General features: G+C 39.2%; 2 protein-coding genes across 2 annotated transcripts; one reads left to right on the top strand and one right to left on the bottom strand.

Moving 5' to 3' along the window:
• Positions 1–60: 60 nt before the first annotated feature.
• Positions 61–4,395, top strand: LOC137789181 (transmembrane protease serine 9-like). The gene is made up of 12 exons (XM_068582459.1): positions 61–215; positions 329–597; positions 693–838; positions 927–1,245; positions 1,630–1,792; positions 1,906–2,174; positions 2,270–2,415; positions 2,504–2,813; positions 3,255–3,426; positions 3,519–3,784; positions 3,905–4,014; positions 4,135–4,395. Exons 1-12 carry the CDS (start codon positions 190–192, stop codon positions 4,393–4,395), a joined length of 2,457 nt encoding a protein of 818 aa, XP_068438560.1. The 5' UTR covers positions 61–189.
• A 318-nt stretch (positions 4,396–4,713) lies between these two features.
• LOC137789426 (integrin alpha-M) lies at positions 4,714–17,654 on the bottom strand. Its single transcript, XM_068583017.1, has 30 exons — positions 17,518–17,654; positions 15,268–15,370; positions 15,007–15,104; positions 14,476–14,540; positions 14,216–14,330; positions 13,722–13,846; positions 13,326–13,474; positions 12,279–12,429; positions 12,044–12,191; positions 11,846–11,919; positions 11,484–11,604; positions 11,052–11,188; positions 10,787–10,933; positions 10,474–10,686; positions 10,250–10,383; positions 9,967–10,109; positions 9,741–9,895; positions 9,437–9,562; positions 9,095–9,168; positions 7,950–8,091; positions 7,762–7,860; positions 7,598–7,677; positions 7,419–7,505; positions 7,235–7,304; positions 7,021–7,119; positions 6,815–6,895; positions 6,537–6,647; positions 6,239–6,352; positions 6,047–6,157; positions 4,714–5,712 (listed from the first exon to the last, which is right to left on the bottom strand). Exons 1-30 carry the CDS (start codon positions 17,552–17,554, stop codon positions 5,623–5,625), a joined length of 3,399 nt encoding a protein of 1,132 aa, XP_068439118.1. The 5' UTR covers positions 17,555–17,654; the 3' UTR covers positions 4,714–5,622.
• Between the last annotated feature and the right edge of the window lie 815 nt (positions 17,655–18,469).

Here is an 18,469-nt window from a genome sequence, read left to right as displayed (position 1 = left end):
AGAGATTATTTTGCTAATTTACGGTCCTATTTCTATGTGCTGTTGTTTGCAGTGTGTGGCATCACTCCCCTGAACACCAAGATAGTTGGAGGTGAAGATGCTCCAGTTGGAAGTTGGCCCTGGCAGGTTAGTCTGCAGGGATTTGGCAGCCATGTTTGTGGTGGTTCCCTCATCAACAGAGAGTGGGTGATGTCTGCCGCTCACTGCTTCTCCAGGTGGGTAACTTTCACATGATAGAGGATCAAACCTACAGTGTTCAAGTCTTTGGTTTGACTTTTAGTCAATGTTCTCTTCAAAACCAACACAGTTTCTTTCATTTTTACTTCAGTGACAGTACGTCTGGATGGCAGGTTTCTCTCGGCCGTCAGAGCCTGCAGGGAATAAACCCAAACGAAGTGTCCAGAACTGTTGCCAGAATTATTTTGCATCCAAACTATGACAGCGACTCCAGCAACAACGACATTGCGCTGCTCAAACTCTCCTCGCCAGTCAAATTCACAAACTACATCAGACCTGTGTGTCTGGCAGCCAGTGACAGTGTGTTCAACAACGGTACTGATAGCTGGGTCACTGGCTGGGGCGCAGTCAAGGAGGGAGGTGAGTCTGCTTGATGCTGACAAATAGTTGTTTTCACATGTCTTATGAACAGGAGATGGATGCGTGACTTTTCTCTCCTCTTGTTGGTCTCTCAGTGTCATTGCCGTTCCCTGAAACCCTTCAAGAGGTGGAGTTGGCAGTTCTGGGAAACAGACAGTGTGACTGTCTCAATGGAGTCGGTACAGTCACTGACAACATGATCTGTGCTGGAGTTCTGGCAGGAGGCAAAGACTCTTGTCAGGTAGGCTGCTCCATTGAATCTGTCAGTTGTTGTTGAATGTGTTTAGGATTTTCAGGAATCCTCTGACGTCTCCTCTCCATCTCCTCAGGGTGACTCGGGAGGTCCGATGGTGAACCAGCAGGGCTCCGTCTGGGTCCAGTCTGGAGTTGTTAGTTTTGGTTCTGGCTGCGCTCGGCCCAATCTGCCAGGGGTCTACTCCAGAGTGTCCAATTACCAGTCCTGGATCAACTCCCACATCAGCTCTGATAAGCCAGGCTTCGTCCAGTTCAACTCCAGTGGGCTGGATGCTGACAGCAGCTACACCTGTCCTGGTCTGCCCCCTCCTGTTATTTCTGCTACTACTACTATTTGTAATGCGGGAACAGACACAACGACAGAGTCAGGATCCACAACATCAAGTGCTGAATGTAAGTATCCTGACTAGGACATGACTCTGAATACACATGTCATTGTGTGTCTTGTTTGTTGAAATAAAAAAGACAGTTCAGTGAACAATTGGTAACAGCAGATGTGTTGTTTTCAGCCATTTCTTGTTAATATGTGGTGGCATGCTGTCAACAACAGTCTTTATTCTGATGCTCCCATGAGGAGTTGTAATGTCAGAAACGTAGAGACCTTATTGATGGGGCTAATAACTAATTATCAAAGTCTTTAGTTACATTTTTTATACTGAATAATACATCTTCATTAAGACTTCTGTTCCCACTTTAACTTTGTTTAACATCTCTTGTAAGTATTTAGAGATTATTTTGCTAATTTTCGGTCCTATTTCTATGTGCTGTTGTTTGCAGTGTGTGGCATCACTCCCCTGAACACCAAGATAGTTGGAGGTGAAGATGCTCCAGTTGGAAGTTGGCCCTGGCAGGTTAGTCTGCAGGGATTTGGCAGCCATGTTTGTGGTGGTTCCCTCATCAACAGAGAGTGGGTGATGTCTGCCGCTCACTGCTTCTCCAGGTGGGTAACTTTCACATGATAGAGGATCAAACCTACAGTGTTCAAGTCTTTGGTTTGACTTTCAGTCAATGTTCTCTTCAAAACCAGCATGTTTTCTTTCATTTTTACTTCAGTGACAGTACGTCTGGATGGCAGGTTTCTCTCGGCCGTCAGAGCCTGCAGGGAATAAACCCAAACGAAGTGTCCAGAACTGTTGCCAGAATAATTTTGCATCCAAACTATGACAGCGACTCCAGCAACAACGACATTGCTCTGCTCAAACTCTCCTCGCCAGTCAAATTCACAAACTACATCAGACCTGTGTGTCTGGCAGCCAGTGACAGTGTGTTCAACAACGGTACTGATAGCTGGGTCACTGGCTGGGGCGCAGTCAAGGAGGGAGGTGAGTCTGCTTGTTGCTGACAAATAGTTGTTTTCACATGTCTTATGAACAGGAGATGGATGCGTGACTTTTCACTCCTGTTGTTGGTCTCTCAGTGTCATTGCCGTTCCCTGAAACCCTTCAAGAGGTGGAGTTGGCAGTTCTGGGAAACAGACAGTGTGACTGTCTCAATGGAGTCGGTACAGTCACAGACAACATGATCTGTGCTGGAGTTCTGGCAGGAGGCAAAGACTCTTGTCAGGTAGGCTGCTCCATTGAATCTGTCAGTTGTTGTTGAATGTGTTTATTATTTTCAGGAATCCTCTGACGTCTCCTCTCCATCTCCTCAGGGTGACTCGGGAGGTCCGATGGTGAACCAGCAGGGCTCCGTCTGGGTCCAGTCTGGAGTTGTTAGTTTTGGTTCTGGCTGCGCTCGGCCCAATCTGCCAGGGGTCTACTCCAGAGTGTCCAATTACCAGTCCTGGATCAACTCCCACATCAGCTCTGATAAGCCAGGCTTCGTCCAGTTCAACTCCAGTGGGCTGGATGCTGACAGCAGCTACACCTGTCCTGGTCTGCCCCCTCCTGTTATTTCTGCTACTACTACTATTTGTAATGCGGGAACAGACACAACGACAGAGTCAGGATCCACAACATCAAGTGCTGAATGTAAGTATCCTGACTAGGACATTACTCTGAATACACATGTCATTGTGTGTCTTGTTTGTTGAAATAAAAAAGACAGTTCAGTGAACAATTGGTAACAGCAGATGTGTTGTGTTCAGCCATTTCTTGTTAATATGTGGTGGCATGCTGTCAACAACAGTTTTTATTCTGATGCTCCCATGAGGAGTTGTAATGTCAGAAATGTAGAGACCTTATTGATGGGGCTAATAACTAATTATTTTTGATCCGTTCCAGCTGCGTCAACAACTTCATCAACGACAAGACCAATTACTATTCCCCAAATTGTAACCGGTCAGGAAAGTGAGTATCCAGAAAAAGATATTTCATTCAAATTCTTTCACTATTATTTTAAATATTTCTTTTCCTGCCATATATCAATAATGTCTGCTTCCCCTCATTGTTTTTCTTTCATAGCACAAGTGTGTGGTCAAGCGCCAATGAACAGTCGTGCGGTAGGCGACATTGGTGTTGCACCTGGAGGGACCTGGCCTTGGATGGTTCGTCTTCACAAAAATGGGGTTTACACTTGTGGAGGAACCCTAATCACAAAAACATTTGTTCTCTCTTCTGCCCAGTGCTTCTCTACGTAAGTACAATATAATTTGTTTTACATTAATTATTCACTGGAGACATTTTGGAGTGAAATAATGGAATAGGTGCCCGTTTTCCTCTTGACAGCTCCAGTCCAAATGTCAGTGAGTGGAGTGTGTTTCTTGGCCAGCATCTTGTGGACGGCTCTGAAGAGTTTGAGATGTCCCTTGGCGTTGTGAGCCTGACAGTGAGCACAATGACAGATTCTAATATTGCTCTGTTGCAGCTGACTAAGCCAGTCATCTATAAAGATTATATCCAGCCTGTGTGTATAGACGTTAGCAGTGCCAAAACCTTTCCTATTGGAAGTCGATGCTGGGTGGCCGGCTGGGAGAAGGGTAATAAGAGCATAGGTAAGGGTATATCAAGCTTTCATGAAAGTTGCTTTTCCACATACACTGTATAGCTTAGTTAAATTATTCACAAAGACAGTTTTATTCATATAATAACAGTAGTGAATTTGATTTTTCCAGTCACAAGTAAAGCCGGCTCAGGCATTCGAGATCTTGAAACTCAGGTCGCAAGTTGTGGGGATGTTTCTGATTCAGAGAACATTTGCACTTCTACCATGGACCTTAAACAGGTATAGTTGTTCCATTCAGCTCGTTTCTAAAATTGTTTTGCCTTGTCACCAATGCAGAGGTTTTTACATCTGATTGTCAGGACCTCACTGATGATGAATGCTCTGTTTTTATATTTTCAGGAGGATCAGGGCAGCCCCCTGCTGTGCAAGTCAGACTCATCTTGGTTTCAGGTGGCCGTTGTATCAATAAGTAGAAGTAAATCAGTCCGCGCTGATGTTCAGGTCTTTGCCAAAACTTCAAGATTCGGGTCCTTCTTAAAGGAGACGGTTGGCGACATGCCCTCTCCTGCAGTCGCCGCAACCGGAGATGCAGCAGGTTTCTCAATTTCCCTGCTCGTTTCCTTCGCTGTTCCCATTACCTCATTGTTTCTGTTAATTTAGGTCACCCAGGGGTTTTAAGGGTCATTATTGCAGTCTACTTAAGCTCTCTAAAATGCATTTAAGATACCCAGGTCCATTTTAAGGCATGTCCAAGTGTAACAAAAGGTATTTTACTGTCATATGATGATTTTTTTATATAAATGAATTGTACAGGGAAATGTCTTTTTCATGTTTCACTGAATTCAATGAAAGACAACTTTTGTTATTTTTTCCACATGCCGTTATACCGCTGTTTCTTTTCTACATAAAATAAAGATGAGTCAAGTATGAATGCAATTATACTTTATATAAGATATGATTCCATATATTATTGTTCAGAGAAGAAAAACATTGATTTGAATCACTTATATAACAAATATTGATGAAGCATGAACTCAGTGTCTCTATACATCATTTCTGAATACAGTAGTTAATTCAATATTGCCGTATACATTTCAGCAGGTTTACGAAACAATGTCTGAAACGAGAATTAACACAAATGAATATGCACAGCCTGCAAATATAAAAGCAGAAATGTTTCAATGGCGACCAACAATAGATATGAAATATTTGGATTAAAAAGTTGGATCAGAAAAATGTACAGTCATTTGATAAATTACATCACATTTGGCTGTTTATTGAAAGTGCACTCAAACAACCTCGACTTGAGTGCTCCAATTCATTAGTTAAATCTATATTATACATATAACTGAATGTATATAATATAGGACAGTGGTGACCAGCCTTTCATTATTAACCTTAGTATGAATCGATGTCTACTTGCACCCTTTTGTTACAGGGTGTAAGTCTGAGAATTTCCCTGCTCAGACTTTTATTTGAATAATTTTTAGGGACCAGATAGGTCAAACTTTCCACTGGGTATTACTTCCTAATCAGGAAATCCTTGTGCGACCCCTTTCTGCAGTCCTGACCCCCTGATGGCAAAACTCCTTTATAGGAAATATTAAACGACAGAGTGAAGGAGGGATTTCAGACACAGCTAAGCTTTCTAGCTTAATGAATCAAATGTAGACTTCTTACTGAAAAATGTAGAAATGTAGATTCCTGAAAATTTGCAAAATATTATGAAAGTAGGTCTAAGTCATGGTACAGACGACGTAATCAGAGTTGACGTAGGTGCCATTGTAGATATGGAAACATTTGTGATGTTTTGTGGTTAGTTGCCATCAGCAAGCTAATACTATGAATATGTTTGAAAAAGCTGCTGTCTGTGGAACGTCTGCAGATTTATTCTGGTGTGGGTGCGTCGCAATCAACCCCTGGATCTGCCGCGTCATTGTTAATCATGTCCTTGTATTTACTCTTGAAAAATCCAGCCTAAGAGCACAAAACAAAGAATTTATTTTTTTTACATGCATAATAAAGACAAGTAAAGAATCAAAGCCAACGACAGAATAATATATGAAATATTTGAAATAGGCCATTTTGTTTGAAAAGTATTTATGCCATTTTGGCAAAATTCTGGTCCTGTTCATTTGAGTGTGTCACAGCTACTTCAGTAAGTCAGCATTCACAATACAGAGCCTGGACCAGCTAAATGAAACTAATTCATGATATTAATTATGCCTGTGTTTACTCTACTATAAAATGTCAAAATGCCTCAAAAAAGCTGTTTATACTAAACTGAAGCAGTGTATGTTCAGTGTGTCACCTTATACAGGCCAGCGGTGAGTAAAGCCAGGAGAGCCAAGCCTCCCACGATTCCTCCGACAATCTCTTTGGTGAAGTCTGGTTCAGGATACACTTCTACCTCTGCCTCAATCTGAGAGGCGAAATGAAATAATGTGAATCAAATTCAAGCTCTTTTTTTACACACAAAGAAGTCAAAACAATGTGTATTCACCTTGCGAACAGGAGGGTTGTTAGAAGAACCCGTTGAAAAAAAGATGTACTGATTTCTGTCGTACTCCAGACTGGCCGTGCTGGTCAAGAGGAATTTTGCAGATTGAAGTCCAATCTTTTTGAGGGAGAAAAAAGAAGAGTGGGATGCGCCTATTGATTTGAACCTATTGAATCTTATATTTCATGAGAAAGGGATATTTTACTGATACATAGTCAGAACCAGTTGTATTCAAACTACTTCCAAATACAGCACATACAATGAGTTAGTTTGTTCAATATTATAGATGCACATCCGCTACCTGCTCTATCCATCCAGAACTTAGGTTGGCAGAGATTGTGTACTTTTTCCTCTCCAGTCTTCCCATGAACCTACTGCACTTGAAAACCGAGCACCTGGCTACAGAACAGTCCTGTTCGTGTTTTCAAAGAAGGCAGAAAGCAGAGCGAGCCGTAATCAGTCTTACACACTCCAGGAATTGAATAATTGTTATATAGATGTAACTCCAGTTCTACGAGTCTATGCAGATGCTCTTAGATAGGCTTTGTAACTACGCGTAGATGCTGGAACCATACTTACCACTAACTTAGTTTTCTGTATCTTAGCAATAAAATCTCTGACATTGGGTTCTTCATCTTTGTCTCTTTGGCAGTCTTCAATCTAAAATAGATAATGTCAGTTTACAGCAAACCAGTCTTGATCATTGTAAAATCACATCCGTTTGTAACACTGGAGTTGTGTAAAACAATCATAATGAGATATTTTGTCGGTTTCAGTAACGTTACCTGCAAACTGCTGGAATCCACCCAGACGTCTTTGTCACCGAGCTTCACAGGCACCTTGATCACCACAGTGAAATTCAGTGCTCTGATGTCATTTGTAACCTAGGAGAAGGAAATAATATAAATAATTAAGTATTAAACAGACTTAATTAGCATTAAATTAAAGTGTAAATCCAGTAAATTAAGTAATAACTGATAAAATGATATGATATTATACCATAATTGATTGTTGGACTGGTTTGTGCAGATCATTCTTGCCGAATGAAAAATTGCTGTAGCTGAGGGAACTTAATTGATAAAAAAAAAAATCATTTGATGAAATTAGGTGATACGATGCCAGCTTATAAGTATTATTATAGTCTTAAGTTTTTTTTTTAATAATTAATTTTGTTTTCACAAACCTTTCAATCGTAGCAAAAATGCTGTACTTCACATCAATATTTTTGGTTTTGTAGAGTACACTTGAGCTGGAGTGCTCCTGATTCCCACTAAAGGAAAGGTGAAATTATTAACATATTGGAATGGGAATATTGCACACTTGCATAGTGTTGTGGTTACTATGTATGCAGCTGAGCAGTACCTAGTCGCATTTGCCGAGACAGAAATCGTCCTGTCAAGTTGACTATTAGTTTCGATCCCATAGGAGATGATGAAGAAAGCCTAAAAGACATAAAGGTAATAAATCACACTGCCTCTTCTGTCTCTGCAGCAGTAAGAAGAGATAATTCTGTACAAAGATCAAACCTTGGTGTTTCTCTTCAAAATAGGCTTGTTAACAGTGCAGTCTGTCTTTCCTCTCGTTATGCCATCTTCACTGTCCAAGGAGTTGCACTCAATTCTTCCCTTTGTTACAAACATATTTGAAAAAAGCACGGTGAGAAAGAGCAGCTGACCAGAGACCAACGAAAGCAGATCTGATCCTGACGCCTTACCTGCAGAATTGTAAACTTCCTGTATGAGAGTCCGACTGGGTATGTGAGAATGACACGGCTGTTGTAAGAGTTTTCCTCACTGTTCTCCAATGAGACGGTGACATCCAACAGTTCATCAATGCCCACTTTAACCTCTAAGGATCTGATAGATTGCGAGGAAAGAGAAAAGGGAAGTTAGAGGAAAACAAAAGGCTGTGGTGGAATTGTAAAAAACATTTTAAAAATACGCTCTTTTCCTTACTACTTTTTCTTGACCTGGTTGTGAAACGCTGTGAGCTCAAAGAAAGGAGAACGACTTTTTACTTAGGAAAAGGCAACCTCGATGCTAAGAGAATCCCACTGCACTTACACTAGGCTACTAATCGTGCACAGGTGGATGTCATTTCAGTAGTGGTGCTGCTGCAAGGAATTGTGGGTGAACATATTCCCCTTTCCTTTTAAAAAGGACGATCATACTTCATGCTAAAGGTAATAAGAAAGGAAGCACCATTGACTGGCATTTAGTAGATTTGACCAGCCTTTATCAGGTTTCCATGTAGAGGCTTCCGGATCATTTCAATCAGTCAGGAAACTTACCAAACAAAAACAATATTCAACCACAGCTTCAATTAATATTCACACGTTAGCATTAACCTGACTTTCAATTCAATTCAATGTTAGTGCCAGGTGCGTTAGGCATGGTCACACATGTGCAAATGTAGGAATGACCATGCTTGCCGAGAGGATATTCGCCTGAAGGTTTAACAAATTTGATCTCGACACCAATGCGATGATGGGAATTTGCTTCGGCAGTGTGCAGCAAATGTTTTTTCACTCCCTCACTCACACAGTATGAACGGGAGGAAATTGTTACTTTCATCCATGTGTGGCTGTGCCTTACGGGTCTAAAGCCAGGCTAGCTGCTCTGTGAGGCTGAGCCACAGCAATGCTTTGAGCTAAATGCTAATGTCAACATATTAAACTCCTTACTGTCGTGCGTTAGCACGCTAACATGTGCTAATTTGCACCAGAAAAAACACATAGGACAGCTCAGGCTGGAGGGAATGCGTTCGTGTTTGCAGGTATTTTGTCATAAACCAAAGTACAGGAGGCAGGGTATTTTATTCTTAAAGAGGCATAACTGAAACATCTGTGCTTTAGCTCACCTGGTGAAGTTAAAATCCACTTTCAGTTTATCAACACACACATTGTCCAAGCCGCAATTGATCTCGAACCCTAACTGTGGAAGAGAGTATCAAGTAAAGCAGGTTTGTTCAAGAATAGTAGACATGACAGAGTCTGGCTGCCTATGCTTACAAATACATTTAATTACAACTGAACATTGCTTAGAAGGCATGATGCACTGCAGAGATGTGGTAGCTATGTGGAGAAATGGTTAATTATGTGTAAACTTCATCAAGACTTTGTTGTTCAGTAAATACTCAAGACAATAAAAACCACGCGGTAGAATCCTTAGCAAGTTTTTAAAAAATATTAGGAGTGCTTACAGGATAAAAGCTTGTGGTCTCTGCCTGCTGGGCGAGACTTGGACTTGGATTTTGGTTGACAGGTAAACCTTCAAATGTGAATCTGAGTTCGTTGTTAAGTGGATTTAGAGCATCTTCTGGACAAGCCTGCAAGAAGAGGGTCGGGCATTTGTCAAGATTGTAAGGGTTGGATTTGTTAACACACATGGACATCAAACATTGGATGGTTCAATCTGAGAAAGATTGTAGTTTTCCAGGTAAAAAGGTTATATAAAAAACTACACAATCTACCACATTTGAACGATGTGTCTGTCTAAGAACTCACCTCGATAGAGAATGAAACAATGACGCATTCACTCTTCTGTAAAACAAGATTAACTGTTCCATTTATCTCTCGTTGTTTCGGAATAATGTAGGCCCGGTTGTTTGGGACTTTGCGGGTGGCGTCCAGTGTTAGATTATAGCTAATCTTTGCTTGAGCTGGAACAGATTATTATTTTATTTAGAGTTTACTCTTTAAAGTATTCAAATGACAGTTGAGCATCAGGTACCTTGTTCAACTCTTGAGTGCCTGGTCATGGTAAAGCAGATCTTCGCTGTGTTCTTCAAACGTTCTGAGCAGTCCACGTTTTGAGTGGAGATTTGGTTTGGATTGAATGATACTGTAGCTTCTACCATAACTATAGGCTTTGATCTGGAAATGGACAAAATAGGAAAACACATGTTGATAACTATTGGCTTCGTGATCAGTACGCAAATGCAGCAGAAAACCAAACCGGATCGAAGCTGCCCAATACAATCCTATGTAGACAGAAGCATCTTGAATGGACTTACCTAAGTAAGACAACTGCGCCCTTTGAACCCACCGCCAAGTCAGGCAGAAGGTCATTGCTTTGGTCAAACGACGACTGACTGATCGACATACCGAAGAACTTCAGTCCTGACCGGACTTCAGAGCCAGCAATTCTCTAAGCAAATAGAAATATTAAAATGAATCAAGTTCTTATATCTTGAGTAAAGTGGAAAGCATGGAGCCATGCATGCTGGATCTCGCTCACCTGTGAGTAAGCAGAACTGATTCTTCCTCCTCCTTCACCGTGGAATATGTAGATGCTGCCTTGACCGTTGTTCTCCAAAGGCGCTCCAACTGCCAACTCACTGAAGCCGTCTGTGTTGAGGTCAGGCAGTACAGCGAGAGAAGACCCAAACCTTCCTTGGTCAGATGCAGCTCCTCTCAATACTGACGGAGAGTCGAAGTGACACTCCACCATCTGGTGAAAATATATACGAACAAGATTTGATGTTTGCATGATCATTAAAAAAAAAAACGAATAGATTCATATGAAGGCACGAGATTAAACTCTGATTTACCAAAGAAGTTAAGGTGCAAACGTAAACTCTTCCCTCTCTATCAGTGTCAATGAACATAGGCGCAGATATGAGGATTAGGTCAGTGAAGGTGTCACCATCCACGTCCATCGCACAAACAACGGCCCCAAAATATTCACCACTCTGAAACTGTTTAAGCAACAAATTATTAATGAAAAGAATTACATAAAAGAAGAAAAGATGTCATTAAAACATATGTTTCACATGGTCTTTCAGGACCGTCTGTCCCTCTTTATTGTAAGCTCACCTGCCATGGAAAGGGATCAATCTTTTGTGGTGTCCTGTTCTGGAAAACTGTGATCACAACTCCTCGGTGTTGATATCTTGGAGCACCAAGAACTGTGAATGTGCCTTTCCTCGTTCTAGCAACTGCCATCGAGTAACCTAGAATCAAAGCAAATTGTCTATCTTTGGCATTTTTTGTTAGTTATTACCATTATCTCTACGGAAAACGTTTATGGACATATGCATATTTTGATTGAGAGGTTACGTAAAAATATTTAAGTATTAAGGCTGATTCATCATGATTTCTGACTTTGCCTGATTGTCATTTCACATATAACATAAAACACATACTATATTAATAATACTATCATAAAATACTTTCTATATTATAATAAAAAAATAAAAACAAAGGAGTGCAGGTAAAAGATGTACCTGTTTGTGTTTACATTCTTACCCAGATAGCTGTCAGCCTCTAAACTCGGCTGATAGGAGCTCGTCTCGCGGCCTGTCGCCATTGAGTATTGAAGGTAGCCTCCTTTCCACTCATTTGCACCAACTATAGCCATCTGAATTCCCTTCAATTCAAACAAATGTTTAATTGAAAAACATTACGAATTTGATTTTCTTACACACTTTCACTAAATCCTGAACGTTTTTTTTTTTTTTTTTTAAAGATAAAGAAGAAGCAAGAAAAGTAAATAAACCCGAAAAAGTATAATTATAAAGTATTAAACACAGTACAAATCTGAACTCTGGGTGACACAAAAATATGTGTTTGCATTATGCAGGAAATTTCCGTTTTTTTATTTGTATTACCTCAGGCACATAAGCTGCGCTGAATCCCTCTTGAGCCAATTCCAATTTCAGTGACTCTCCACTTGTTTGTGATCCTTTAAGAGCAACATAAATGAGCACAATATTTTCTCAATGCCGCATGCATTAATCTAACTCTGAATTTCAAGACTAATATTATTTAAATTTGTCAAAATGTATTTTTAAACTATAGAACTATACCTTCAATAGAGAAGAGTTTGGCCTGCAAACTCTGCCTTATTTTTTCGAGTGCGTCAAAATTCTCCACTCGAAATACGTTTTCTTCGGGAGAAGATGCAATGGTGTACAGTTCGTTTTTTGCAGCTTCATTGTTAAATGCACCCCCCACCTAGGGATGTTAAAAACAAGTGTTTTAGGATGAGCAACATAGTTAATCAGATGCTTAAATTCATAGAATTAAACAGAGGGAACTTACTCCAATAGCAAATCGAACGATATTTGCCTTCTCAGCTAAGGCTACTGCAGATGGCAAACGCTCCCGGTCGTTAGACGCTCCATCGGTAACGACTATCAAGATTTTCTTCACATTTGGCCTGGAACCTTTTGTTGGTGTGAAAATGTTTGTGCTGTAAAAAGAAAGACGCCATTTCAATACACCATTTTGCACTGCATTTTATTGTATCTATAGTGAATCTATGGTTAACCATAGACACCGTGTAAGTTAAAAAAAAACACTAATACATCAGGGTGTCTTCATTTTTACAGTGTATCGGTGTAAATTTTGCTGGGGTGCCTAATTTATTATATACCCAGAAAAATGACTAACTAATGGCTCAATTTTCCACATAAATTGATGTGGAAACTGTCTGTTATATATTTTTATATTGCCTACACAATAACGGTTCCTTCCACTGTCAAAAAAAATGTAATCGAAATTAGACTAATATAAATTAATGTCTTCATCGTCCAGTAACTTGAACATGAAGAGTGAGACAGATAACTTGGCTATACTATACTTTTGAACATTTACTCAATTCATTCAGAAAATTAACTCAACAAACGTTTATACAGTTTGTTATTCTAAGCATTGTAGCCCAAACTTTGACTGTTATTTTGTTTCCCCGGTGAAATTACTGTTAGTTCAATTTAACAGAACAATGTTTAAAGTTATACTGAGGAAGTTTTGACAGCAAGTAGATGCAGCAATGCTTTTATGAACAAGTCCCCATGTTGTTTGTCGCCCGATACTGCAGATACAAAAAGAGGGTGGCCGTGGTCTCAAGTGAAATTTCAAAGAAGCTAAAACTCTGTCCTATTGGTGCATACAAAATCCAACACATACCTGCTTTATAAAGTTCAATCAAAATATCATGGGACTAAATGTGAAGACATTTTTCTTTATGTATCTCAAAATTCAAACTATCCTTATAGCCCAGCTTTAACAGATTCAATATGTTGAGGCATTTAACTTAAAATAAGAATTCTTTCGCAGATCTTAAGTCAACATGTTGACGACACTTACACCACATATTCTATGGCTTTAGCTGTGAAAGTTGCTCCCCTGTGTTGTGCAATGTCATCAACTTTGGCTTCCCATGATCCACTTCCAGAGAGAAAATCATTAAAGTAAAAATGGACTTCGGGAGAATGGGAGAATTGGGCAATGGCAAACTGAAAAAAAAGGAAAAACATAATATGCATATGCATACGTTAAACATTTATATATATATATATATATATATATATATATATATATATATACATAATTTAACACTGTTATTCTAACAGTCAACTCATACATTTAAAATTGTAACTGTAAATTGTTTGTTTGACAATCATGAATTGTGGATTTTATTAATCCAGTAATAAGTCCACAGGGCCTGTGCTATTCACACCAGCAGTGAAAACACAATTGTACCTTCGTGTCTAGAGGCAGGAGTGAGCGGACCAGATTTTTCACAAAAGTCTTCATTGTTTCAAAGTCAATTCGGGCCACGCTGCCAGAGCCATCCAACAGAAATGCAATGTCTGCTGATCGACATTCTGTCAAAGAGATTTCAAGCAACTAAGAAGTTGGTATAAAAACATTTGTTTCCACGAGACACATCACATAAATGCAGCACCGCATGCAGATAATGGACATTTCAATAAATGGACAATAAATACTACATAGCTATTTATTCACAATGAATGCTCCCTGAACCAAAGTTAGTTCAGTCTTTGACTGGTCTGAACTCGGCGCACACCCACCTGCAGCATTCAACTCTTCAGCCCAGGACATCAGAAATGTAACAAAATACCAACGTTACCTTGATTTCTGCAAAGAGTTTGATGCTGAAGTTTGTTTCAGTGTGGTTTTGGTAAGGCATGGCTAGTTTATATGTTTTGCGTCTGTTTATTTTTCATATTTACCTCGATTAGTAGAAGGTATAGGACCTTGAACCCCATCAGAACTGTCTATCTGAAAGCATGTACCACTGTACATGGTGATACTTTTGCAGTCCTTTGGGATCGTTGGACCACATATCTGAAAAGAGACACGGTTAAGTCCTGATCAATACATAACATGTATGAATTGATCAAATGTAAGGCAGCCTAAAGACCAAGACCAAGAAAAGTTTCAGAGCAATTTCTCACAATGAATTGTAAATATTTGCAGTTTTTTGGCTCACCAAAGTGTTTTGTGTGGCGGGATCACTTGCCATTGTCAAACCAAGAGACATGTTCACTGCAACATCTGCATTGAAAATATCAGTAACGTTAAAAGTGTTTTTAACCCTTTGTGATTGCGCCACAAGAGTTTCAATGACTGGTTCAATCCTCAGCTCCCACTAGTAAAATACATCTCTCTCTGATAACTATTCATACTAACTGCTCTCTACCTGCACAGCTATGTCCCACAGTCTTTAATGGACTGTGCACAGTTGTCATATGAAACTAGACATGTTGGTATACTTAGCTAGACAGAAAGCTAGCTCTCGGTCTCTTTTCTAGAATCATAATGAAACTTTATTAAGTGTTCCACATAAATGTTGAAAACCTGCTCTTAAAAATCAATAACTAACAACCTCATGCTTTAATTCAGAGAGAGAGTCCAAGACAAATTTCCCTGAGTGGGACAATAAGGTTCATTGTATTGTATTGTATTGTATCCAGGTTTAGCTGTGAGTCTGTGAAGCATTTGGAAATGAGAAGTTTCTTACCAGAAACCGATAGTTCCTTGCATGATTCGGTGGAGCACTTATATATTTGTCCTCTTCCTACTGCTGAATACTGTGCAAGAGGAGCGCTGACCAGCAGGCTGAGGAAAATCAACCAGACAAACATGTGATGAAGCAATATATTTACATGAATCACACCTTTCTGTCAATATGACTGAGAAACTCACATGACAGAAATGCTAGCATTTAATATTTGGCTGGTGTAGGCCCATGTTCCACTATAACATCCATGAGGTGACTTACTCGAATCGCCTCTGCACCACCTGGTATCCAAACCCAGCAGCAGGCTGAGTCAGGGTCTTCCAAGCCACAGGATCGATGTTAAAACAAAGTGAAGCTTTTAACACTGAGGAATGAAGAAAGAAACCTGATTTCAACACACACACTAACAAAGAGGAACAAGGAGATAATGTCAGACAGTCAAAGTGTTTGTATCATTATAAAAAATATATGAAAACCTTGTGTTATGGTAAAAAAAAAAAAAAAAAGTAAGAAGTAAAGGAAGACTTAATTTGCACAAATAAACATGTAAGTTTGTAGGAACATGTATTGTCTGTGCGCAACATTAAGTACATTTTTATTGATGTCTGCAACAGTGTTTTTACTGTGCACACCACAAGGATGCACCAACAATTTTCTAATTTGAGAATGTCCCAAATAATCATTCAATTTAAAAAAAAATATAAAACATGAAACAGTTGAGTTACATATGTGCCTTTGTTTCTTTTTTTATTCGTATACTCTGTAACATTTCTTACATTTTTTAATAGCAGAAACAAGACTATGGTTCATTACTTTCCACGGCGACAGGAAGTTGTCCTTCTGTATTTGCCTTCACATTGCCAAATGAAGTCCTTCCCTATTTCCTTTTTTGGCGTTAACACACATATTTCTAAATATGGTCAAAATGTTACTTAACTGCCTGACAAAATATGTCCTAGTTTCTCACTTGCAAGAAAGTATGTGAATATTCCACAAATAGATCTGTCAAAGTTCAGTCAAAGTTTGACACCTAACAAATATTATGATCTTGGTCCCTAACACATTTCAAAGTTTTAAAACATTACATAGTTTCTGCTGACTTTGCTCACGATAAATGCAACAATAAATGGCTAAAAAAAAGATAGTGGTTCATTCACCATAAGACTAATGCCCTGAGGTTCTGCTTTTTCTTGCCTTAGATAGGGAACCTTCATGGCTCCAGAAAGACAGACACAGACACGCTTTATTGTTTTATTGATCTCACAGATTTATGTTAGGATGCAATGTTTATTGTGATTGAATTACTTATTATATAAAGAAACTAAACTCCAAGAAAATATCACTACAGTGGCTAAACAGGTGTAAAGAATAAATATATTGATTTGAGTTTAGGGTCATATTCCGGTGGTTGTGGACCACGGAACAAGTATTTAGTTTGAGTCGCACTTTTCAACCATTAAAGCGAGAAGACATTTTTTTATTATGTTGGCTTGTGTAGCTCAAGAAAAATCTGTCAAAATAGGTCAAGCCTATTTTAGAAAAACATTTTTGCACTCACACATCTTTGCTGCACAACATATTTGAATGACCCTGACAAAATGTTGTGTATTTGTTTTTTGTCTTTGTCGCTATTGTTTCTTGTAATTAGACTCTTGCCCGTGTGATCAGTGGTGTTGTGGTTCAAAAGATAGTCACCCAATCAGTTCTTAGACAATAGTGTCTACGTGCGATGTTATGCTGGCCTGTGGCCCATAATCCGGTTCCCCGGTCAAAACCTCCCTTTGGGCCTGAACCTGGACGCGCCCCAGGTCACAGTGACTGTTTTAAAACACCTGAACTCTTCTCTTGTGATATGGCCCCATCCCGTTACTTTGACTGGACTTGACAACAACGAGTTCTTTCTTATGGAACAATCTTAAGGGTCGTGTGCGTCACAAACTCTTAGAAAGGCCTGGCTTCTGCCAAAAATATGTACTGTGCACAGAGGAACATTAGGAAACTGTGTGTGCACTTATGTGTTGTTGTAGCTGTTGCTGGAACTACTCCTTGGATTTGATATTAACTCATGTGGATAAAATATTATATTATATGTATGTATATGGCCGTGACAACATGATTCTCTAAAACATTTTGTTTCAACAGTGGCCATCATTCTTGCAAACATCTACTATTGTAATTGTACCAAGCTGTAATTTAGGCAGGGTGTAAGTGTTTACATTTTTTTTTTCTAAAATGAAATTTTAAAAATTGAGAAAGCTTGATGGGGTCGGGGTAAACTAAGGTGAACACATATTGACACAAGTCATTTTAATCGCACAGATTATGAAATACAAATGGATAATCTGAACTGTTTCTACATAATACTGCAACGACAGTTGTTAATCTTTAAGCCCTGATGGAACCCAAACAAATATGTGTGATGATAAGTTGTATGCCTCCAGCATGCTATCAGAACATCTCAGTAATAAAATACCATGAAAAGAAACTTGAGGATGTATAAACTTGTCTTACCTGACAAGAATACTGTTGTCGTAATTATCCCGTCCATTGTGTTACTGCAGTGTAAAATACTGAAAGCATGAAGGATTCTCAGAGCGCATACACATTTTTTTTTAAACTATTGTTCTTTTTGACGACCTTCTTAACAAGTGACACTGTGAAGGAGGGGGGTGTTGATAGAAACACGCAGAAAACACTAGATGACAGCTCCACGCTAACACAGACAGTTAGAGGAACTCTTTTGTAGGAGGGGTCACAACAGTTTCTGTTTTATTTTACTGCAGTCGGTGTTACCACTTGGTCTTACACAGAATAGGTATTGAGTCATTTTAACTTGATCACCGAGGCACACATTTTTACACACATTATTCTACCCAGAGGGGTGAAGTAGAGACTGACACTGGTTTGGATGCAAGGCTGAAAGTTAAATAATGAGTAAGAAAATACACCTAATAAAACTTTACCCATAACCGCTGCTCTCTTTAGCTCTGTTGAACAAATTTCTTGTAGGAAAATATTGGACAGTGAAGGTGGTTTTACTCAGAACATGAAAGTGTTTTCATTCAGTGCACAGTCAACTATCCTATTTTTTCCAGTAGTTACAATATTTACAGCTACTTACCGTCTTGCCGGAAGGGCTTCGAAATAAAGGACCCGAAACATAAAAAGGCACTTATAAAATAAGGGCTTGCAAGAAATCTCAGGTAACTACCAAAATAAAGGTTTGAGGGAATAGTCACCCTATCAACAAAACCTTTTGAGAGTCATTTACAAACCGAAAGGCCTATCAGGCATTCAACTGTAATCTATACTAAATTCGAAATTATCTGATAATCAACTTTACCTCCGGTAGATTAACATGCACTAAAGTTAAGATTAAGCTTCCTCATGAAAAGAAAATCAAAAATAAAATAGTTTCTACTTTTTGCTTGACTTCCTCTGCACTGTCTCATCCCATCTCTGC

The sequence above is a fragment of the Clinocottus analis genome, unplaced genomic scaffold (genome assembly GCF_023055335.1).
Source record: "Clinocottus analis isolate CAN_PGR_092001 unplaced genomic scaffold, fCliAna1.0.p SCAF_19, whole genome shotgun sequence".
Taxonomy (NCBI): Eukaryota; Metazoa; Chordata; class Actinopteri; order Perciformes; family Cottidae; genus Clinocottus; species Clinocottus analis.
The sequence above is the reverse complement of the archived record's forward strand: the minus strand, read 5'-3'. Positions and strand labels throughout refer to the sequence as shown.

Coding starts and splice junctions, on each gene's coding strand:
- LOC137789181 (XM_068582459.1), top strand. CDS start 190: ATGTCTGCCGCTCACTGCTTCTCCAG. Junction 839..926: donor GAGGCAAAGACTCTTGTCAG/GTAGGCTGCTCC, acceptor CCATCTCCTCAG/GGTGACTCGGGAGGTCCGAT. Junction 2,814..3,254: donor GTCAGGATCCACAACATCAA/GTGCTGAATGTA, acceptor TTTCTTTCATAG/CACAAGTGTGTGGTCAAGCG.
- LOC137789426 (XM_068583017.1), bottom strand. CDS start 17,554: ATGGACGGGATAATTACGACAACAGTATTCTTGTCAG. Junction 12,192..12,278: donor TCGTTCGATTTGCTATTGGA/GTAAGTTCCCTC, acceptor TAACATCCCTAG/GTGGGGGGTGCATTTAACAA. Junction 7,305..7,418: donor ATTTTTGCTACGATTGAAAG/GTTTGTGAAAAC, acceptor TTATCAATTAAG/TTCCCTCAGCTACAGCAATT.